Raw genomic sequence first — 23,106 nt, 5'->3', positions numbered from 1 at the left:
AGGTTTAGTTGGCTGCATTAGCATGGTTCCATTAGGATGTGGTGTAATTACCTTGGTCTTAGCATGACATGGGTTATTTAGCTTGAATATAGAGTGCCCTGGCCTAACTAGCCAAGTGTATCATCAACGCGTATGGCTAACTAGCCGGTTGCACATGCTCAGTGAGCTAGCAGACGAAGACGATGATGGAGAGGACGTGCACCGCCCAAGCAGCACCCTAGAAAGGCCAAGTCGGCGTGAAGATTATCCACGTGGCCTCGGGTTTATCTTTAGTCACAATGTCGCATGGCCCTCGGTCGGAACTAATCGCATATGCCACTATGCTGATTACTCTAAAGGTCAATTTGTGCAGGCATCAAAAGCTTCGAGATGATGTTAATTTACTACATAACCAAACCAAATAAACATTAACGCTACTGCGCTTATTTCTGTAACCTCATCTAGACCTACACGTAACGCACACTCCATGAGACTAACTTAATATACACACCGTTCAACTGCTTTTAATTCTCTTACTTCTCGAGGGCTATAACTGCCTGAAATGAACGGTGTGTGATGGCGTCGCCGTCACTCACTGTACATGTATACGTCGCTATATACAAGAAAATGCAAGAAAGAAAAAAAAAACAGACAACAGCGCTCGGAATCAAACTTGGGTCCTCTGAATCATGAGCACGAGGCGTTAACCACTGAGCCACCGAGGAGCTTACATTTCCGTTTATTGCCTTCTTGACTACATGTAAAGTTAATCAGACAACCATACATCCCACGCGTTTCATGTGTGTTAACACATCAACCAAAAATATCACATCTTCAACGCAGTCGGTAGTCTTATACACATCTCACACTTTGAAACCTGCTTACACAAAACACTCATGAACATATGGAACTCTCACATCACAGTGCCTGTACGATAACATACAACGCCAAACCGAACGAACACCAAGTAAGAAAATAACTTTTACATGTTGCATAAAACGTTCAGAAGGCAAAAACGGTTTCCACGTGGAGTAAGAGGTAAATCTTTTTTAAGTGCTCTGTAAAATGTCCCAGAAAAAAATGGCATTTTTAAAATCACAAAATACATGTTCAATGCTTTCACGTTTGTTACACAGGAGACAGCTGCTTTCCCAGGGTACATACGTTCCTCTCTCTTCAAGCCACGTTTTCACTGGAAAGGTTCCCGTATGGAGCTTGAAAAAGAAAGTTTTAACATTGGTGGTGTCCACGTGTATTTCACTCCCTTTAGTACGTCTTGCCCATAGACTCTTCATACATTGAATGGGAAAGAGGCACAGGCAAAACATTCTGCATGAAATCTATCATAAAGCGTTTTCTTTTTTCTTTAGGTAGGCTCTCCATCGAAAACCTTGCCCTTAAAAAATGAGCACTCGCTTCACCGTTCAAATGGCAAGCTATTTATATCTACCACTAACTGCTGCTAACGGGCATTTCGGGGGGAATTATTGTGTTTTCAACATTACCAGCAAAATGGCGCAATGAGCGCAAGTTGCCCCATCACGCAGCGGCGCGCGCTCTAATCTCCCACGCGAATTTTGCCCCGTTTAGAGGAGGGGAGCGACGCTCACTCACGCGCCCTTATCTCGCGGTGGGGTGGAGGGGAGAATCACGCATCTTGGCTGGCCTCGGGCTTTACCTGGAATTATTCTGCTGTTCTTACCGGGCGCACAAAGGTCACTGCAATCAGTGCGGTCTCCGCTTGAGAAAAGCGCGCGCTTTTAACACAGCAAAGTAACAGCTGAGACGCTTTTTCGCATGCATCTCTACCTGTGAGTATGTTCTGTGCGTATTTGTGCGTGAGAAACGTGGAGCACGTTTCAATCTGCTTTCCATTCTGCGCGTTACCTTTCAAGTTTAAATCGCGTTCTTTCCTCGGCCTTTGTGGCAAAGCTGTGACTTTTTAAAGGAACCGACAACTGCCCAGATGATAAAGTGAGATGACTGCACGGTTGGGAAGATTGTTCCTTATAGTGACTCAAACCAACTCAGTTTTCCTCGAGAGAATTGAATTTTTAGTTTTATTTCTTCTTTAGAAATCGCGAAAAATGGCCTGTGGCGTCTCTGGTGGCAAAAACATACGCTATCATGAATGCCCTGTCACGTGACCATGCGTTAATGTACACGGTCTACAATTTATCGATTAGTACTGAAGTATTGTTTGATTCTTTATAGCAAAATGTAACATTTCATAAAAGTATACGTGTCAGCTGGCGTTAGTAGTACGCTATAAAGTGGCGCTGCCTTTGCGTTACAAATGCGCCGTTCAATTTTTGATTACTTGACCTAATGACGCGGTACAAATGCAGCGGAGCTCTATGGAGCCAAACCGCCTCATTGTAATGGCTTGTTATTTTCTAAAATAGTTGTAAAGTGCATAATAAATGTAGCATAGTTTCAGAAAATTCTGCGAAATCAGTACAGTGACAGCATGCATAAGCCACCAGAAAGGCTACCGGCATCGCTATCAACACTCAGCGTTGCCAGATGAACAGGCACTATTGTGTTCGGAGCCTTTCAGATCGCAAAGTACTGCTTGTAAACTGACTACGAGCTCTTGGGATTAACTACTGCAGTTACGATCACTACGAAGGGTAAGCTTTCTGTCACGCCAGAAAAAAAAAAACTGAATCGAAAAAAAGTCAGTTGTCTGTCCTTTTAATGCACGGTTTTTTCTTTGTTTTTTCTTCTTTCCATTTGAATAATATTTATATTGTATACTATGCAGTTAACCTATTTTTGATATTACGAATTTTTGTGCATTGTTATACAACTTAGTGTAGTTTGTTTACTGTTTCTATGCATTTTACTGTATCCCCCCTTTTTCATGCCTTGAAGCCGTTAAATTAGCAGTATTTCTAATTAAACAGATAAAGAGCTCATATATTTCAATTGTATCATCAAGGAAAGTTTCGGACACTTTTATTCCATGTGTGCAGTCCTGCACTCAGTGAACTGACAAATAAATGAAAGCAGGTGCCTATATTTAGAACCACCCAACTTTGTCGACCATCCTTGATGTGATGGCGGGTTCAATCGTAACCAATGAAACGCGAAGTGCTGATGGGTGGATTTGACCTGTTCGTAGTGTTGGCTCGTTCAAAAGAGGGTGTCACTAGAGCTCTGAAAGATCCCAAGTTTATTCAAGCTCGGGCCATTTTGCATGGCGCTCCTGGGTGTACTTTCAAATCCTTTAAAGACTTTTACCCAGCACATATGATTGGTTGGAACCAAATTGATTCAAAGCACACAAAAAGGAATGAATAGAACTCAATTATTTCAGAAAAGATATTGCGCTGATTCAAGGTTTACTCACGCCATGGTGTTCCTTGTCAGGGCAGTGACGAAATTTTTTTAGAAAAACTTTCTTCTCAATCTTTGGATACCTTGTAACTGTTCAAAAAGAGTAAGGAAAATACAGACAACTATAATAACAGTCCGACCGCACGTAAAACAATCATTCACATTGATTTTCAAGTTGCCGTTGCCTAGCGTTCTCAAGCCAGCTCCATCGCATATTGTACTCTAACTGTACAAGTGAACACAGTTCACTAGGTTCGCGAACTGCATCCAAGGACCAATCCTTAAACACTCACGAAATAATACACTCAACTAGTCGTCGCCTTTAGCGCACCCTGCCAGGTCATTGAGGGAAACCGAGAAATAGAGGGCGCCATTTATTATTTATATCGACGTCTTGGCATACCTTACGGTTGTCTTGAAATGCACAAAAACACACACACACATTATTACCATGGGTTGGTGTGAAATCCACCTTTTCGATAACATCAATGACAGCTTCCCTTTCGCAACTCTGGTTGAATGAGCCCACATTTTTCACGTTGGAAATTTCAGTAGGCACTACGTTGGTTCATTTTTAATTTTTAACAATGTTGTACTGCCAAAAAACAATTATTGTCTCATTTTATGATAGCCCACACTTTAGCATCAAATAATTTGTGTACCAGGGACCCCATTCCGTGGAATACCACCAACAACATGATTTTTCATCGACCGTAAAATTATCGAACATTTAAGCAAAAAACGTTCAACGCACTTTGAAAAAGACCTACGTTTCAAGTAACTGAAGCTAAGCGTGGCCACTACAAGGAGGCAGTATAAAATCAAATGCATGGAAATTGGTTGTCTTTGTGAATGCAAAAGAATCTCCCACTTGTGCTTGGAAACATTTGCAACACCAATGACCATAGCAATCATGATGTCTAGGGGAAGCCTTCGATTATTTTATTGAAGACGTGACATGATAGGACAAAGAATGCGTTTCACAATATGACTCATTCTCGTTACTCAGTCATTTCAAAACACGGCTATTGATACGGCCTCTACAAGTGGACTCATTCGCGAAAATGGTGATCGAGGACACTGGTCGAGAATTGATTATTCGTTTTTTTTCTGGACATTACGTGGACAAACAAATTAAGACCGACGTCCTTCCATTACGCCGTGAGCTACTGTCTCCCCGTGACGTCAGACTGAATTTCGACGTCAATGCAAGACGGCTCCCTTCACATAACCCCCCCCCCCCCCAAATTCCACTTTTTTTGAGTTGGTAGTAGGGAAAATTTATTCATTCTAAGTATTCTAGTCTCCACGGCACTCTTTATAGTGATATAGATCCCAATGTTCTCATTGAGAGCAACAAATTCTTTAAAAGATGCGTAACAATACGTCTTTCAATGTCGATGTACCAGTTTGCAGGATGCCATATTCTCCTAGTCTTGGAGCCACCGCTCTATACACAAATAAATCAGGCAAAAAATTATATGAACGCCATTGTGCAGTTCATTCCTTTCTTTTTTAGACGCATTAAATGAAATAAAATTATGAAAGTAAAAAGAATGAAGAAAGCGCTGGCCTATTTAAGTCTTCCGATGCAGGCCTTCAGAAAAAAGCAAGCCCGCTTTTGCAGTTTGTGATCTTTTGTTGTTATTTAGGTTGAAGATTTCGCCTATTTCAAATCACCCCCTACCCATTGACAGCCCTTCCACTATTTCACCCGCCATCTTCAACTGCCACAGGTGTTACAAACCATGCCGCCGGGGATTCCTTACCAAGTTACCGTTTTGCTAACACTGCCGCTCAAGGTCGCGAAATATACATGACTGCGACGTGCCTCAGTTGGTTGTGAAGTCAATCACACAATTCCGGTCTTTCAAGGAAGTTTTTTGCATACTTTGATGGCTTCCTACAGCTACAAATATCAGTATGTCTGCAATGAACTACATTTTCAGCCGGTGACACTGTCTCACGACCTATGGGTCGTGACATGGGTCTTGTCGGCCGACATAAACTTCGCTCATAATCGTCGTTATCATCACCCTCATCATCATCATCATCCCACTGCAGGACCAAAAGTTACACCTACCAACTTGGTCTTCCACTTGCTGCTGCCGAGTTATAATCAATAACTTATTAATGTCATCAGCCAACCCAACTTCCTGTTTCCCTCTAGCACGTTCGCCTACTCTTGTAATTCAGTCAGATAAGTTCAATGAGGAGTGGCTACCTTGCCTATGCGCTAAGTGCCCGACCCATGTTCATTTCTTCTTCATTTCTACTGGGATGTCCTTACTACCCATTTGTTCCCTTACCTTAGAAGTGTGGCAGCTTGGGCTAGTTGGTATGGCATGACGATAGTTATAGCGCGAGAACAAAACGACATAGCGCTCGTGTCTTGCGTGTCCTTCTTGCCTCTGTGTCGTCGTTTTGTTCTCGCGCTATAACTATCGTCGTTCCCTTACCCACTCTTCTATTTTCCTGCCTCTGAAGGTCATACGTATACTTTTCCTCTCTATTGCTTAATGTACTGTACTCAATATAGCTTTAACCTTCTTTTTGAGCCTTCAGCTTTCTGTCCCACCTGTAAGTGCCGGTAAGATAAAAATGTTACTCGTCTTGAGGGTTAGTAGTAAACCAGCCTCACTACGCCACTGCAGGTCAAAGGCCTCTCCCATGGTCCGCCTATCAACCTGGCCTTGTGCTCCACCCCTTACTTACTCTTCCAGATTTTTTTTACCTTCGTGGTTCGGCTTGCTGGTTACTGCCTGTCCTAAGCAGGCGTATTCCTTCACAAATTCCAGTGCCTCTCTAGTTATCGCAAAGTGCTGTGCTCTCCCGAGACTCCTGTATACTACTTTATGTTCAGGTATAATATTTTCAGACTTGCATAGCTTTTTCTGTTGTGTGATTCAGTATTCATCAGTTGTAATTTATTCACTGGGTTACCCATCATACAATTTCTTCAGCGAGTCACAGATTAATAAGGTATCCTTCATCAACTTTTATTTCTAACACTTTTAAAGCTTCGGCCTTGTAATACCGTTTTATTATCTCTATAAACTAACGACTCCCCAAGTCAACCGGTTTGCTTATATTTTTACTGACGGGACAATTTAAGTCGAGCAGACGAAGATTGAGTACTCTGGTGTCCACTGCTAACTGCGCTAGATGCCTTTGTTTCAAGCTGCACTGCCTCAACTTCGCAAGTTCAGACTCTCACAATAGCATACAGTGGCGTGTTCTCTGAAATGACTTGCGTGCGGGTGCAACAAAGCTGTTCACCCTTTACAAAGTGCTTAGACATAATCAATAAGCACTTATGGTCCGGCCACAGCTTTCAATATAACTCTGCACTGCAGCGTGCTATCATAGGATCTACGTCAAAACAAACATTATGGCGACTGTTCTTAGCAATAGCCTTGTTATGGTGAAGTTGCTACTAAAGGTTTTAAAAACCGCATAAATTCACTGTGATGCGCTGCGTAATGTGACACTGCAAGTCGTATTCGAAGCAGTTCCTTAAATACAAAATGCCCACACCTGTTTTTCGATTAGGTTGTGCTTATCGAATCCAACTTATATTGCTCAATGGCAGTCCTGTACGCTCAGCCCTCGCAATGAGCGACCACCTTTAGTTGGCCACGTCTACATAAAAGTCATACGTCAGCAGGATTATGGCAAATTTTTGCGTGTTCAGCCCAAAATCTTTTTTTCTGCTTCGTGATTATTCTTGCAGTTGGCTGGTGTGCCTCCAAAGACTTCCATCACAGTAGCTCTTCAAGCTGTGTAACACTAAATGACAACAATGTTCACCTTGAGCAAGTTTGAGAGGTGGCTGTGTGAAATGTCACAAACCCTGGAGGCGTATATATGCGCACGTGCTGTATTATAGGTTTAGACATAACACAGCAAAATACAGAAAAAATGAAGCAGTACTTCTATAGAAAACATTTTAATAAGAGAATTTAAACACTTTGCTTCGAGAAGGAAATTCAAGTATCTTCTGAACGACATAAGTAGGCTGCAGCTGAGGTTCATAAATAAAACATAAGGCATGAATGAAAGTGGTCTTTGATTTGCTGGCAAGGAGCGCGCGCTCGGTGAGGGACCGTGTCAGTGCGACAGCTGTAGTTTCCGTCTCACCATCATGTTTATATCTTTTACCATGCCTGCCTGAGTTCCGTCAATAAATACATTAAGAACACATTTCACCCACACAATTCATGAATATGAGGCATGCAGCCAAATAAGCCTGATTTGAACTTACCAAGATCGTCATATGATCTGCAGATACCAAAACTACATATTCCAGCATCTCCGGTGCGTTGTCCTTGCTTGTTGGTTGGCTAAAAAGAAATAAAAAGAAAGTCCTGAAGGCTCACTAGATTCGTGTCGTACGAAAGCTCAAGCATTTGGAAGTTTTCTCTTTTACTCTGAAGCTGCATATAACTACCCTTAACATCCGCGCTGTTCACTGAAAAGTCTTTGTGGGCATTGGCCACGTATGCAGGGCAAACTACACAAATCAGACCGGGATATACTCTTATGCGCTGAATTCCTTCCATGCGTTATGTCACCAGCCCATTACATGCTATGGGGGCGGTGACCGCGAGCGCGCCAATCGGAGGTAGAAGAGGAGGACGAGGGTTGCGAGCAGCCGCAGGAATCGGGCAGTTGCGACCGAAGCTTAGACGAATAAAGAAGGTTCCTGGTCAACTCCGCATCGTCCCTGCGGGGTTTTGGGCCGTGCAGGCTCAAAACACCGACTTTTGGCACGCAACCTGAGGCGCCAAAGAGGGGCCCGGAACCCAGCAGGCAAGACGCGGAGCCAGACCAGAAACCCTGTTTATTCATCTAAGCCTCAGAAACAACTACCCTCAGCTAGCGGTGGCCACGTGCCTCTAGCGCACCCACGGTTCTCGTCCTCCTCATCTGCCTCTAATCAGTAAGCTAGCGGTCACCGCTCCTATAACGTGCACCATTACCTTGTGCAAACCGCACCAGAATGCCTGATAACGTTCCGGATTACTTTGGATTTGTCTGTTAGGCTTGAGCGTGAACACAGGAACAGTAGACATTATTTTGGAACTGTCGCGGCTACCAGCAATAAGGCTCGAACGTTCGATGCCGCGGGCATAAACCGCGACATGCAGTATTTCAGATGAGAATATTCGATGTCCGACAAGTGTTTTCTTGACGGGCACTTCACTCACTAATTGATATGAAGGCGTGCTAACGGCGACATGTAAGTACTCGCTTCGTAAAACATTCGGCATATTCCTCGTGTTGTGTGAATCTGTTCATGATTGATTGATTGATATGTGGCGTTTAACGTCCCAAAACCACTATATGATTATGAGAGACGCCGTAGTGGAGGACTCCGGAAATTTAGACCACCTGGGGTTCTTTAACGTGCACCCAAATCTGAGCACACGGGCTTACAACATTTCCGCCTCCGTCGGAAACGCAGCCGCCGCAGCCGGGATTTGAACCCGCGCCCTGCGGGTCAGCAGCCGAGTACCTTAGCCACTAGACAATCTGTTCATGAGAAGCAATGAGGAAGTAAATGTTTGTGCTGCATTTGTTGATTTTAAAGGGACACTGATGTCAACTTTTAAGTCGACGTTGATTGTTGAAATGGCGGTTCAGAAACTTTTGTGCCAAGAAAGGGCCCATTTTAAAATAAAGTCATGTTTTAGTGTTCTGCGTCACGTTAGAGCACTGCAAATTACCCGCCTCAAGAAGCTGACCGACCCGACCGTCTCACGTCACAGTTGCCGTGAAAAACGTTGCCCGGCTTTACTGCGCTAGTAGCTACGGACCGAAAGCAGCGGGAGCCACAGCAGCAGCAACGGCCATTGATCGATTTCCCCCCATTGGCTTCGAGATTGCAGACGCTTTTGTTTCATCTGCATCCCACTAGATGACATCACGTGCCCGTGTAACCACGCGAAATTAGAATTTTTGAATCACACGCGCGCCGTTTCCCATAGTAACGTCCAGTGGTTCTTCTTTCTATAAATCCAACAGAAACGAAAACCAGCGTTTTATTGCGTCTCCTAATGCACGGAACGTTCTTTATTAAATGTAGTTTGATCGAATGCTAGTGATTGATTGTAGTAATAGTGAATAATTGTAGGCGGTCCGTCTGGTGTCATCGGGATAAGGTTGAAAATCTCCTACTGTGGCGCTTGTTTTCTTGTGAATTTACTTTAATTTCTCGGTAAGTAATCCACTGTTGGTAATATTGTCGTTTTAGATGTTGTCATACATTGAGCTTTCACTCTGACGTAAAGTGTTATTTGACTTTAGTGTCCCTTTAAGCCACGCACGACAAGTTGGATCGACCAAATTTCATCATTTAATTGGTTGTGCGTACATCGTGGGCTTACCAAGAATGTCTACTACACTGTTGTTTAAAAGGTAACTGATGCTCTGAGGTAGGATCAGCACTCACCTTAGATCACAAACTTCAGGGAAGTGTACTTTAAGGTGCGATTATGACTTACATGCGTACAATTGTCAGCGTATACCAACAGCCTTAAGGAAATTTCGTATGTGACTTGCTGAATCAAAGATTAGACGAGTAATGTTCATTACATGTTAAGAAAGCGCATGCAACACTGCAACCACATTTGCTCTAGCCCATACAGGACCCCTGCAAATTAGGAGTGTATATGCATTGTTTATTGCTGTATAAAAACTTAGTTAGCACTGGAACCATAAGTGTTGTTGCAGTGATATTAGTTCTGCATAAGGTATTTTTTCCCAAAAAAGCTTTAGGAGCTGGTGTTACGCTGTGGTAGAAAACCTGACTGGCACGCTGAACGTTTGGGTTTCATTCAAACTTGATCACGATTTTCATTCCTGGAATCTATCGTGCAACTACTGACGGTTCTGCTTTTTGTAATGATCTCGCATTAAAATTACCGTGTTTGTTCTCGCTTTTCCACAGTTATATACGCTATAAAACACTTATGGTGCATACCCACATACCGCAGCACGTGGTATACGAGCATGTGCAACACGTGTTTCGAGGAAAGTGCTTGACGACGTATGCAACAGGATCTTCACAACATTCATGGAATGGTCACACAGTCATAATCTCCACCCCCTCTTAGCCTTCCATGCAAATTTCGGTGTACATCAAGTCAAACATGCGATCACGTAAGCACCAACACGTTGGCGGCTAGGCAGATTGACAAGTAAATAGAAACACTCGAGAGGTCTTACATTGGCGAGGAAATGCTTAGCATTTAAAGCAATTATTCTAATTTTCACTCTGCAGAAGAAATGTATAGTTTCGCTTATGTGTACTTACAATACAAGGCGTTCCAGTAGCATAGGTAACTCGCTTATATCTTCCCCTGTACGTGCACGTACGTTGGCATCTTGGCGCAAAGCCGTACTGCAATAAAATCAAATCGTGTTAAAGAGCTACATTCAAAATTGGCTGTCGTAGCTACCACCCAACCAGGTTCAGAAAAATTGAAGCGAAATTACGCAAAGTGAATCTAATTCGTATTGTTCCCAGTAAACTAAAATAAGCGCTTGTAACACAGTTGGTAGTTGTATTCAAATAGTAAAAATATATTTTCTAGCCGTGCGAAATACGGCCAGCCAAAACATCAGCTGTCGAAGGCAGCGGCCCCTTTTCGTACATCAGTGCCATATGAGAGAAAGAATTAGAAAAAAAAGTTTTTTGTGCTTATACGTGCCTTGTGAGCGTGCACATGTCCGCACCAATTTCGTAGCTTCTTTTAGTCATACAGAATGCGGTTATTGTGCGCCAGTAATAAATGTGAAAACACGTGTCGCTTTTTTAGCTAGTCGAAAATGTGACAGGCGGTAGAAGCCGGCGCTGCCATAAAACGCATATTGCATGCAAGCCGAGAAGTGTTCCCACCTAAAGTCAATATATCTTACAGGGCCTGCCAATGAGAGCGTCTTCACGTGGTTCGTCGTAACCGTGTAACAATGTCGTTAAAAAGAGCAATAGCGAGGTTCTCTGTCAAGCCCCCATGCGGTGACATTTCTGGTAAGGCCTAATGAGACGCACGCTACGATTAGTAGCAGTATTTGACGTCAGTAAGAAGTTGAAATGCGAAGAAAACGTTTCTCGTTGTCTACTGCTCAAGGTTTGAATTTTGAAAATGCATAGCTTCCCCTTTTTGCCCCAATTTTCCTCATTCTCAATGCCTGCGTCGTGTCAGTTATTACTACACTCGTTCCGGTGCTGAATAAGGCTTTCTCGAAAGAGTCTCAGGGCCTCTTTAAGCTGTTGCCACAATAAGCGTAAAATGCTCGCTCACAATTTTGTGTATCAGTGCTCGTGATCACTCTGCCAACTGAAAGACAGATCACAACAAAAGTAATGTCTTGTCTATGAAAATATCAGTCTTATTTATCACTATAGCTGTTGGTTATGACACAAACACAAAATATGACTGATCCTTCAGTGATAGTCATAGGAAGCAACATGAAACTAAAATGAAACATGTCTCTATAGAGGCCGTTGAGCGTTTACAGGGTATTTTTTTTTCGCCACGCGGGCACCGAATCGTAATAGTGTAGCAAAATCTTGATGTCACGCGAAGGACAAGAAGCGACTCGAAACCTGCAGCGCGCTCCTCAAGCAAAACAGACGTGCGAAAAAAAAAAAAAACATCCACAAGATGAGCCCGAACTAAGAACTCTCACAGGTTGACAACCAAAGCACTGGACTTACACACTAAGAAGGGTGCACAGATTGAGCGCAAAATTATACACAGAAAGAACACGAACATGTCATAATTGTTACTTTGTGTGTGAGTAGCGCACTCCCTTCGAAAGCGCGCCACTACAGGGAGCGTTATGACCTACGTGCTCTCTATAACTTCGACGCACACTCTCGGTGAGTTTTCATTAAGCACAAATCGCGATATAAGCGGCAAGCACGCGCGTGACTAGGCTCTGTTGGCGCGCATCACAGCGCACAGGGCAACGAGCTCTGAAGTACGTCCTCGGTGCCCAGAGTGCGAGTGTACAGTGATACCAAAAACATGTGGAAGTCAGCGGTGTCTGAGTACCTCCAGTAAGAAAAAATGGTAAAAATGGTACATATATAGATAGCTGAATGTTAGAAAACACAAATATGTACGCATTGTTACCGCCTCAATTAGTGCCACGGGCCGCGAAGCGAGGTGTCGTAGCTTTGACTCCCGGTGACAGGACTTTTTCTTCTAGTTTTTCTCTTTGGTCTTTAAATGTAGATTTCACAACGCCATATCCCTGCTTGAAAATACACGACTGCAGCCCTGGTAGACCCTGGCATAAAACACTTTCAGATTATGTGTCCTCTTCTATTTAAGCTATTGGTCTACTAATATTACTTACTCCACGATATACGTCGTCACATTTATCCTCCGGTAGACTATTATTGATGTGTAGTTCTCCACCTGTGTATGAAAAAAAAACGTTCATTTGTGATAGTCAATACCGATAGTTCACTTTGATAATATGAAATAGGCTGTTTCAACCCGTATGTTGATAGCAATAAAATAGTCGTTACATTCCTTGTACTGCTGGGTTGAGCACTCCTTTAAACACATGCTATAAATCAATTTTTATGTCAAGAGTGTATGAATGTTTTATATACAACGTCTTAATAAATTTGTTCACGCATCATTTTTGTGAGTTATATTTACAGTTATTATATGAACGCGTCAATAGCACTTGACATGAGCACCTACAGCAGTGAAGATGCATATGTCAGACTAGACGTAGCGTCAAACAATGTACCCAGGAATTGTTTACCACCCTACTGAGAACTACCACCATTACCACCCTACTGAGAACTACAGTAGGGTGGCATGCATTACCACCCTACTGAGAACTAAACCCAAAACACCCGCAGAACTACTAAGGATTGTTAATATATTGCCGCGTGCATAGCTGCGTCTAGCTGCGTCTAGCTGCGAGAGAGCGACGACAATAATGATCGTGGATTTGCTCGAAAGGTGCAGTGCAGGCGAGTGAAGAAGAAAACAATCTTAGCGGCCCTCTGTATGAAAGCGTCTCTACGAGTTCTACTCTCCGTGTTTTCAAATAAACCCCCTGTTTTTTATAACCCGCGACACTGGTGGAGGTGCTGGGTACTATCACCCCTGTGAGAAGCCTTGAGTCCAGCCCTATGAGACAGCCACGCGTGGAGACGCCTGTGCACCACTCAAGCCGCCTCTTTCAAGGTCTTGGACCAGAATTTGGTTCTTTAGAAGAAGCAACGATTCCGACAGCCACCCCTGCTCAAGAAATGACAATGTCAAGGAGTCCTACAAAGGTGACGGTCCAGAATATTGTCGCGAAGGCAATGCCTCGTGGAAAGCTTTTTCTTTTCCAGCTACAGCTAGAGTTCGTTCTTTACCAGATGCCCTTATTAGAAGCGCTATTTAACGACTTGTCTCGAAGAGGGTGCCTCAACGAAGAATGAGCGCCTGAACAGAAAAAGCTGCATCCGGTCAGTCACTGTGCACTTCGTGCCAAACCAGGCACCGCGCCATGCTTCCGACTGGGGCGCAAAAGTTAGGTGCCATTATCCTATTCTAACCACTACCACCACCACCTGAAATAAGCGAGCCGCCACTCGCGTCCTTCGGGGCAATCGGGGGCGCACATTTGAACACTTGTGCGCACGTCAAGCACGTTTTAGACACTGTGCCTGTTTCAAGAAGAGGCTACAGTTTCGTGGCAAGGCAGGCTTCACGTGACCATGTAAACTCGTGTTGGAATAGGTTATCCACGGCTTGCCTGACTGGTCCACACACCTGTTGATGCGGGAAAACTCTACTTAAGCAGCGACTCGGGCCTTTTTTGGGGTGAGCCGACTCGGGGTCAACAGCGCATCTCACCACCGGAGACCTGTCATGCAAGCCGAGGGGTATGCCATCATTTTCCATGTTTTGTATTTGTGACTTAGTGTATTGTGTAAGTTTAGTTTGTGTTAGGTAAATAAACTCCCAATGAGTGCTCCACAAAATCATTGTATCGACTTGGCATCGATTGCCTTTGCGGAATTACTCCCACGCTTATTCGCCCCGACGGCCTTCAGATGTGTCTAGCTTAAACAACCCCAAAGTTTCGCTACGATGTGCGCATTTCTGAACCATTATGGCCGCCCGTACGAAGATGCGCAAGACTGGCTTGAGCAGTTTGAATGGGTAGCTAAATCGAAATACTGTAGTCTCGACGAGAAGCTCTTCCGTGTATACTTCGCCCTTGAAGACGGTGTGAAAACGTGATTTATGAACTGCAAGGCAAAATTGACGACATGGGAGGAGTTTTGGTCTCGGTTTCTTGACACCTTTGGTAACGCGGACCGACAGGAAAACGCACAATACCTTTTTGAGGCACGCACTCAACAGCTGCATGAAAGCGAAGCCATGTTTGCTGAGGATATGGTGCATTTGTGTCACCACTCGGGCCCCAACATGCCCGGGACTGAAAAGCTAAGCCATCTCATGAGGGGTGCCAGAGAGCAGCTGTTTGTTGGTCTTGTGCACAATCCGCCTAAAACAGTGGATGAGTTCATCAGGGAGGCCACCGCAATAGAGCGTGCACTGCAGCAACGATACCGTCAGTCTGACCTCCCGGTCATCGGCGTAGCGGCAGGCGCCGCCGCACTCACCGCAAAAGACGAGTTTTGTCTACGCCACCTGATTTGACAGATCGTGCGTGACCAGATTGCGAAGGAGAACGCAAGGTACATATTGCAGTCACAGGCGCTCCCGCAGCAGAAGTCTATGGTAGCCTCCGTCACTGAAGTCGTTCGCTATGAACTTCGGCAAGCATTTGCCTCTCCTGAGCAATATTCCTCTCCGCAGTACCATCCGAACTCGTATGCCTACGCAGACGCTGTGCGTCGTTCATTGGCTCCAGTAGTATCCTATCAGCCGAACGGATACAGCTAAGCAGACGTTGTTCGTCGACCCATGCCCATGCCAGCCCCGAAATACCTCAAACCATATCCTGTGGCAGCCTGGACCCAGCAGGATTTTTTAGGTGACCCTTTATGCGGAAGACTGACATATGGTGCACTGCGGATTGCCGACCACTATGCTTCAACTGTGGAGAGTTAGGGCACGTTTATCGTTTTTTTGCCCACATCGCCGAGCTGAATACTGCGCGAGTACACCTGCCGCTACGCGCCGACAGTTGGTCGAAAGTCGTGCCCCCATCGACGACGACCAGGCTGGCCGGCGGGAAGGCTCTGCTACCTTCCGGACGCGTTCCCTATCTCCGGCTCGTTTTGCTTCACCAAGCCCCTGTAGCTTTGCTGACGCCGTCAGAGGTCCGTCTCCCAGCTCACAGCGGGGAAACTGAAAGCAGTGACCTCTGTTGGAAAGGTTGCAAACCGTCAAATTGCCGATAATTCTCCACTGCTGCCGAAACGCGTGAGAGACGACGACGAAAATTCCTCCGAGAAAACTGTAACTGCTGACATCACTGTGACGATTGATGGCTTTGAAGTGACGGCCTTAGTCGACATGGGTGCACACTTTTTCATTATAAGTGAACGATTGGCAGACGAACTTAAGAAAGTCAGAACGGAATGGACGGGTCCCTATATCCGAAATGCTGGTAGCTAGATACTTAAAGCCACACGAAAATGAGCAGAGAAACTCACGCTTGATAATGTGGCTTTCATAGCCACATTTTTGATCCTACCAGAGTGCTGCAAACCTCTCAATCTGGGAGTGGACTTCTTAAGAGAGTGTGGTGCTGTGATCAACGTACGTGATGGTGTGATCACATTCCCTGCTGACAAGCCTGTGACCCATAATCCAGGCGAAGAACCAAGGGTGCTACGCGTGGTTGGCGACGAAGTCTGCACACCACCACTGTTATGTAGTCTTGTTTCCGTGTGTTGCGGCGTGCGCTGTAATGAAGACGCCATACCCGAATGAATCACTGCTCATCTTTTTCGCCAAGGTATTGTCACCGCTCGCGGCATTGTAAGCTGAGTGGATGAGCGTGCAGAGGTGCTTCTGATCAACTTCACGAATGAGCACAGGCACATCGGTAAAGGCAAGGCTGTGGAATATCTCGAGGAGCTCGTCTACTCTCAGGACTGTTTTGTTGTGCAAGGGGAAGGCACAGCCCAATCAGCTCCTCATACACCACCAGTCGAAATCGGTACGAGTCTAACACCGACTGAAGGATGCCGTCTTATGGAGCTGCTCACTCAGTTCAAGGACTGCTTCTCATCGACGTCACGGGGGAGGGTCGAACGCCTCTGACTAATTATTGTGTCATTACGAAAGACACAGCAAAACCGATCCGACAGAACCCATATCACGTCGCTCAGAAAGAATCTGAGGTAATCCAGGAGGAAGTCAAAAATATGCTAGAGGATGATTTAACCCAACCATCAAATAGTCTTTAGACATCGCCAGTGGTACTCGGAAAAAAAGATGGCAGGTTGCATTTCAAGATCGATTACCGTATGCTGACCACGTTACGAAAAAAACACGTTTATCTGTTACCACGGATTGATCACTCTTTGGACAGGCTGTGGCATGCGCGCTACTTCTCGTCAATGGACCTTAAAAGTGGGTACTGACAAATACAAGTAGATGAGCGCGCCTGAGATAAGACCGAATTCGTGACGCAAGACGGGCTTTATGAATTGAAAGTACTCCCTTTCGGTCTATGCTCAGCACCATCCATGTTTCAGAGACTCATGGATACCATTCTCCCTAGTCTGAAATGGGAAACATGCATTGTGTACCTCGACGACGTCATTGCTCTTTCGGCCACGTTTGAAGAGCATCTAAAGCGGCTACTGTCCGTCCTTCCAGCCATAGGGTCGCTCGACTCGCACTAAAACAAAACCAAAATGCCACTGTGGTCTTGAAGAACTGCAGTTCCTGGGACACGTGGTCGGTCACGAAGGTGTGAGGCCTGATCCATATTAAACTGCAGCCATCGCGAAGTTCGCAAGACCTGTTGATAAGAAAGCGGTCAGGCGTTTCCTGGGTCTCTGCGCCTACAACCGGTGATTTAAAGCAGACTTTGCACACATCGCCACTCCACTCACCCGCCTTACAAAGGAAGACGGTGCGTTTGTATAGGCTGAAGAGCAAGAAGGTTCTTTAACGAGCTGCGGCAGCGTCTACAAACTCCGCCCATCCTCGTCCACTTTGACGAGGATGCACCAACAGCCATCCATACAGACTCCAGCAATGTGGGCCTGGGTACGGCTCTTCTCCAGTGCCAAGATGGTACGGATAGAGTAGTTGCCTACAGTAGCAGAACGTTGACACGCGCCGAGTCCAACCACTCAACAACGAAGGAGTGTCTGGCTGTCATTTGGGCAGTTGCGAAGTTCCACAAGTACTTATAAGGCCGTGCTTTCCAGGTCGTAAGCGACCACCTCTCTGTTTGTTGGTTGACCAACACGAAAGACCCCTCTGAACGTTTGGCACGACGGAGCTTACGCCTCCAAGAGTAGGATATGGCCGAAGTTTACAAGTCCAGAAGGCAACACTTAGACGCCGATTGTTTATCAAGGGCACTGATTGAATCCCTGGCTACATAGGAGGACAAATTCGCAGGTTTTTTTAGGAGTTATTGATGCGGCTACCATTTCTCGGGAACAACAAGATGACCGGGAGCTCAACTCACTTATAGGATTTTTGAACGGACGAGCCGCCAATGTACCGAGAGTATTTTTGAAGAACTTATCATCATTCTGTTTACGGGACGAAATTTTGTGCAAAACGAATTTCTCGTCAACAAGTAGAAGCTACCTGCTGGTGGTTCTTGAAACTCTCGGCAGCAAAATTTTACAAGCCTGCCATGACGAAGCCACTGCGGGCCAGCTCGGTTTCACAAGAACACCGACACGCGTCGAAGATACTACTGGCCAAGAATCACAGCAGATTTAAAACATTACGTCCGAAGATGCATTGACTGTCAGTAGCGCAAAGTACCACCAGTCGAACCCGCTGGGTTATTGCATCCTGTGCCTGTGCCACAAACTCCGTTTTCTCACATTGGAATCGACCAGCTGGGCCTATTCCCAACATCAAAGAGCGGCAAAAATGAGTTATAGTGGCCACAGACTACCTCAACCAATATGCAGAGACCGAGGCGTTTCCGAGTGGCACTGCAGCTAAAGCGACCCGGTTCTTGATTGAGAACATTGTCCTGAGACAATGTTCCAGCTGTTGATATGACAGGCAAAGGTACTACGTTTACAGCCGAGCTTTCGCACACTGCGCTTACGCTCAGTGGCAGAGCACTCAGGAAGACGACAGCTTGCGACCCACAAACAAATGGGCTTACAGAACGACTTAAGAAGACGATCGCTGACATGCTTTTCATATACGTCGTCGTGCAACATAAGAATTGGGACCGAATCTTGCCGTACATCAAATTCGCGTATAATGCGGCGTGCCAGGAAACAATGAAAATGACACCATTCACACTAATTCATGGCAGAGAATTTACTACAATGCTTGACGCCAGGCCGCCTCATGATTGCAATGATTCAAAGACAGACGCCCGACACCTCACTGAGCACGCCGAGGAAGCAAGGCAGCTTGCCCGCGTCGGAATAATCAACCAGCAGCAACTTGACGCCCAACGGTACAACCTTCGCCATCGATTTGTCGCTTATCGACCAGGAGAAAAGTCTGGGTTTGCTTTCCTGTACGACGGCGAGGCCTCTCGGAGAAACTCCTACGCCGATACTTTGGACCGTACAAGGTTTTGCGCCGTCTTAACGACGCGACGTACGAAGTCGTGCCCAACGCCTCCTCCTGTTATAAACGTGGACAGCATCGGCCTGAGACTGTGCACGTCTTCCGCATGAAACCTTACCATTCTGAGTGATGTAAACACACGATAGCCACATCTCTACCTGGTGAGCGTCGGGACGACGCTCAATCTGGCGAGATTGTAAGGCCGCGTGCATAGCTTCGTCTAGATGCGACTTAGCGACGACAATGAAGATCGTTTGCTCGAGAGGCACAGCGCAAGCGAGTGAAGAAGACGAAAATCTTAGCGGCCTTCTCTTGAGAGCGTCTTTACTAGTTATATTTTCCATGTTCATAAATAAGCCCCCTGTGTTTTATAACCGGCGACAATATAATAGAAAAGACTGTTTAAAAGCGCCATGTTTCAGCCTTTGGCTCTAGAAAGGATCACATAACTGTGACTACTTCATATCTTTTGGAATCTGTTCATAGCATCTGGCGTCTTCAGAAAAGGTGTCAGGCGCACTTGTGTGCACCTGTCTTCAGTTTCGTCTCTACGATGTTTGTGTGATGTGAATTTCACAATGTGTTGCTATCAGGGAGCTAGCTTCTTTTTCATAATTCCCTTTTCTGCAGGCCGTGAGGGCACGCCGGTTTTGTAGATAGTGCAACGTCGATATGCACTTCAAGGTTGTGATGAACAAACCAGGGGCACAAAAGGAAAAACAAATAAATAAAATATACCGTCCCTGACACGTACAGTTTACCACTTTAGAACATGGTGGTGTAGATAAAACACTCAGAGCTCAAAGGCCTACAAAAAGAATACTCGTAATCATAAAGCCCATCTATACGTTCGGTGTACTCAACATCTTCCGTCACGATGGCACAGTGTGGTGCAGCTGAACAGAGAGCCATTCCACTTCGCTCCACTCGCATGTCCATGATGAGGAAATGCTTGAGGCTCCTTCCTAATCGATGTCAACGCACAATAAAATAGCGAAATGGTAACAATTTCAGCCGCCCTTCACGACAGTATGCATCATAATATTATCGTGTTTTGGCTGGTTTAACGTTCGAGCCTATTATTATTATTGGTTATAATATTACAGCTGTTTTACAGTGTAACACAATGTTTTTAAACCTGGCAGCTAGAAAGAACGTGAGCCTTAGAGGTCTGGGGTGACACACTTGCAAGACCAAGCAGAAATACGAGACTTAGAGACGCAAGGCGACCTCTTGGCCTTGACTATTAAAGATTCTTCCCAACGAAAATTCGCCTTAATAAAAAAAATTTCTCTGATCTAGCACTGCTACTTTATCATTTATTATTCAAATATTGGTACCTGAAAAAACTGTTTTTCTAGATATTCTTGCATAAAGACGCTGTCAATGGCCATGGGTCGCTTTACTCATTGTGGTAACACAACAGCGATGGAGGAACAACCTCTGATAATCATGCTATTGGTTGAGTTTTAAAAAGTCCTCATCGCCCAAACTGACATCGAAAACCCAGACGGGAACCAAGGTCTAGCCCGGCGAGCCTCAGTGGCCACTGAGGTTGTGCAATGATATGCCTGTCTTTTACACCTGTTGCTCTAAACATTATTTCACATTGATCAATACTTGCCGTGCCCTTCATGTTTACAGACATGCATTACTAGTTTTTCAACTCAGTAAATTCACAAGTTCGAGAGCAGCTATTTCTACAGAAGTGGAAGAGGCGAAGAAGACAGGAAGGTTAGCTAGTGATTAAATCGGCTGTGCAACATGCACTGGCGAACCGGCGGGTGGAATGTAAGTTACTGGAATAGAAATGCTACGAAATAAATAACGAGCAAAAATATTCATTTCCTCAATATTAGGTTTCTGAAAGGAACGAGACAGTGGTCGTTATTTTAAACTCTTATAACTTAAAGCTGTGTAACCTATGAAAACATAAACGACATACATAGTGCCTAATGTTATTAAAACTGAAAATTCAGAAGTTGTTTTCGTAAGGAATAACCGTTGAATTATATGTAAAGACTGCGCAAAACATTTGTTGAAGTATATAAACATTATGAAATGTGAGATGGAATTGTTGACGCCTCCTCATCCTGCTAATTACAAGTGTCGTATGACGTTTTATAGTAAACGCGATAACGACTGCCAGTCGTGGCTGAGCAGATCTGACAAAAGCGCAGATCACGTGTGCAGTAGCGACTACACCGAGCCTGTGAACTTTTCTTTGCTGACATGCCGTTCAGGCGCGAATCAACTGGTAGATGAAGGCATACAGTCCGGCCTAGTAAAAGCGTTGCCGTAGCCGAGTATACGTTTTCAGCAAACCGGCATGACTGTTATGAGGAGCAGTTCAGTAATGTTCGCATATTTCAAAACACCTGTGCCGGGGAATCAAGAGTAGCCTCTTCCGACCATTGGTTGACTATTTCCACCGGCAAAGGACACTGTCGAGCAAAGCAAAGAGAGCGGGAAAGTGTGATGGTTTGATCTTCGAGAAATTGCAGCAAAGCTAAAAGGGTAAGATCCTTGCGCTGCTCGACCGGTACGTTGGCTACGTTGATGGTTGACAGAAATGCAAAGAACATTGATGTGGAGGACACATTGAAAAGTCTTCGCCATCGGGAAAGTGCACCGACGTCAGAGTACTTCTTTCCTGATGTGTAGACAACGCGTATATAGTGTTCCTGTTAGTGAAGCGCCCTACGTCCCAGGTGGCCTGGCAGATCTTTTAACGAGGACAGCCAGCAAAGTGCGTGGTAGTCGGTAACTACGTCGAAAAGATAGGTCAAAACATGATACGCCCCTTGCCGAAAGATTGGCGAAAACATGGAACATTGGAAGATGTCATTTTTTTTAAGTACCCACGGCGACGAGGAGGAGCGTGCAGCGGATCCTGATGACGTTTTTGTGAGACATAGGGCTGAGTGACATTTGGTGACCGACCCCAACATTTTAGGAGATGCTCAGGCCAAACAATTGCTGGTCTTTTAGGCCAGTCTAATCCCGCTTTTGAAACATCGCATCCACCACCACCACAACCATATAGGAATCGAAGAATTTTCACGAGCGCCGAAATGGCTGTTAAACATTTCTGTGACGGAGTCGCACCAAGGCCAATGCCACTGGCGTACGTGTGTATATCGATAGGCGCTTGGGGAGTCGTAATGACGAAGGGTCTGTGGTAGACGCCGTAGTAGTTGAAAGGCTTCTTCACGCGAGTTTCACCGCCTGGCAATGCCATTGCTTGTGGTAAGGAAATCGGGCAGTGGGGCTAAGATGCTTGCGAAAATGGGACCTTTAAGCTTCGCCTTTAAGAGTTGAACTCGATAGCGAAATCCGGCTCCTAGTGCGCCCTACAACCACTAAGTACGTATCTATTATTATGTTTTGTTACACACACACACACACACACACACACACACACACACACACCAACGCGCGCGTGAGCAAGCGTGACGTATCTATGGTAATGGTACAGGTTTTCTATATATTTATCAGAATGTTTTATTCACATGAACCTATACTATGAACTGCGTGTAGGCATGACGCACGTATTCGTAAACTGTCACATTCTGTCGTCCGTATTGCGTCAGTTATCCGACAGTTGTTAGACTTCAGAAGACCTCTTCCAGCCAACCGCAACAAGCATTACCTTATGGTCGATGAAATGGTAAGTGCAGTACTTCACTTCTTTAAAGGCGTGGTGAGAATGAAAAGCTAACTTTTTGCAAGTGTTATGATTTGTTGGAACGGCATTTCCTTGAAGGGGTATAAAGTCTCACAACGCCTCACAAATGGCAGCGAATTATCTAGCGTTTGCTGTTTGCTTGATCAACGCTTCTGGAAAGGCATAGTATGTTTTCTGCAGGATGGACGTAGTTGTCTATTTTTAGAGCTGTTTGAAAGTTTCTATATGTTTTTAGCTGCGATCGCTGCGCTATCCCGGTATTTTTGACGAAGTTTCAGGGCCCCCAAAATGCGCATACAAATCACCGAATAGGCTCGTTTTCGTCCTGACACCTCTCAAACAAAATGCGTCAAGGAG

At 45.1% G+C, this 23,106-nt stretch overlaps 1 protein-coding gene across 2 annotated transcripts in view; it reads right to left on the bottom strand.

Annotated features, from left to right (window-relative positions):
- LOC142768988 (uncharacterized) overlaps positions 1-23,106 on the bottom strand; it is a 51,226-nt gene that overhangs the window by 21,810 nt on the left and 6,310 nt on the right. For both annotated transcript variants that reach the window (XM_075871680.1, XM_075871679.1), the window contains exons 3-6: positions 12,694-12,755; positions 10,640-10,726; positions 7,586-7,664; positions 3,335-3,411 (exon numbers count right to left, since the gene is read on the bottom strand). In XM_075871680.1, the coding sequence (XP_075727795.1) occupies positions 3,335-3,411; positions 7,586-7,664; positions 10,640-10,726; positions 12,694-12,755 (305 nt within the window). The remainder of the gene's footprint in view (positions 1-3,334; positions 3,412-7,585; positions 7,665-10,639; positions 10,727-12,693; positions 12,756-23,106) is intronic.

The sequence above is a fragment of the Rhipicephalus microplus genome, chromosome 8 (assembly GCF_043290135.1).
Source record: "Rhipicephalus microplus isolate Deutch F79 chromosome 8, USDA_Rmic, whole genome shotgun sequence".
Taxonomy (NCBI): Eukaryota; Metazoa; Arthropoda; class Arachnida; order Ixodida; family Ixodidae; genus Rhipicephalus; species Rhipicephalus microplus.
The sequence above is the reverse complement of the archived record's forward strand: the minus strand, read 5'-3'. Positions and strand labels throughout refer to the sequence as shown.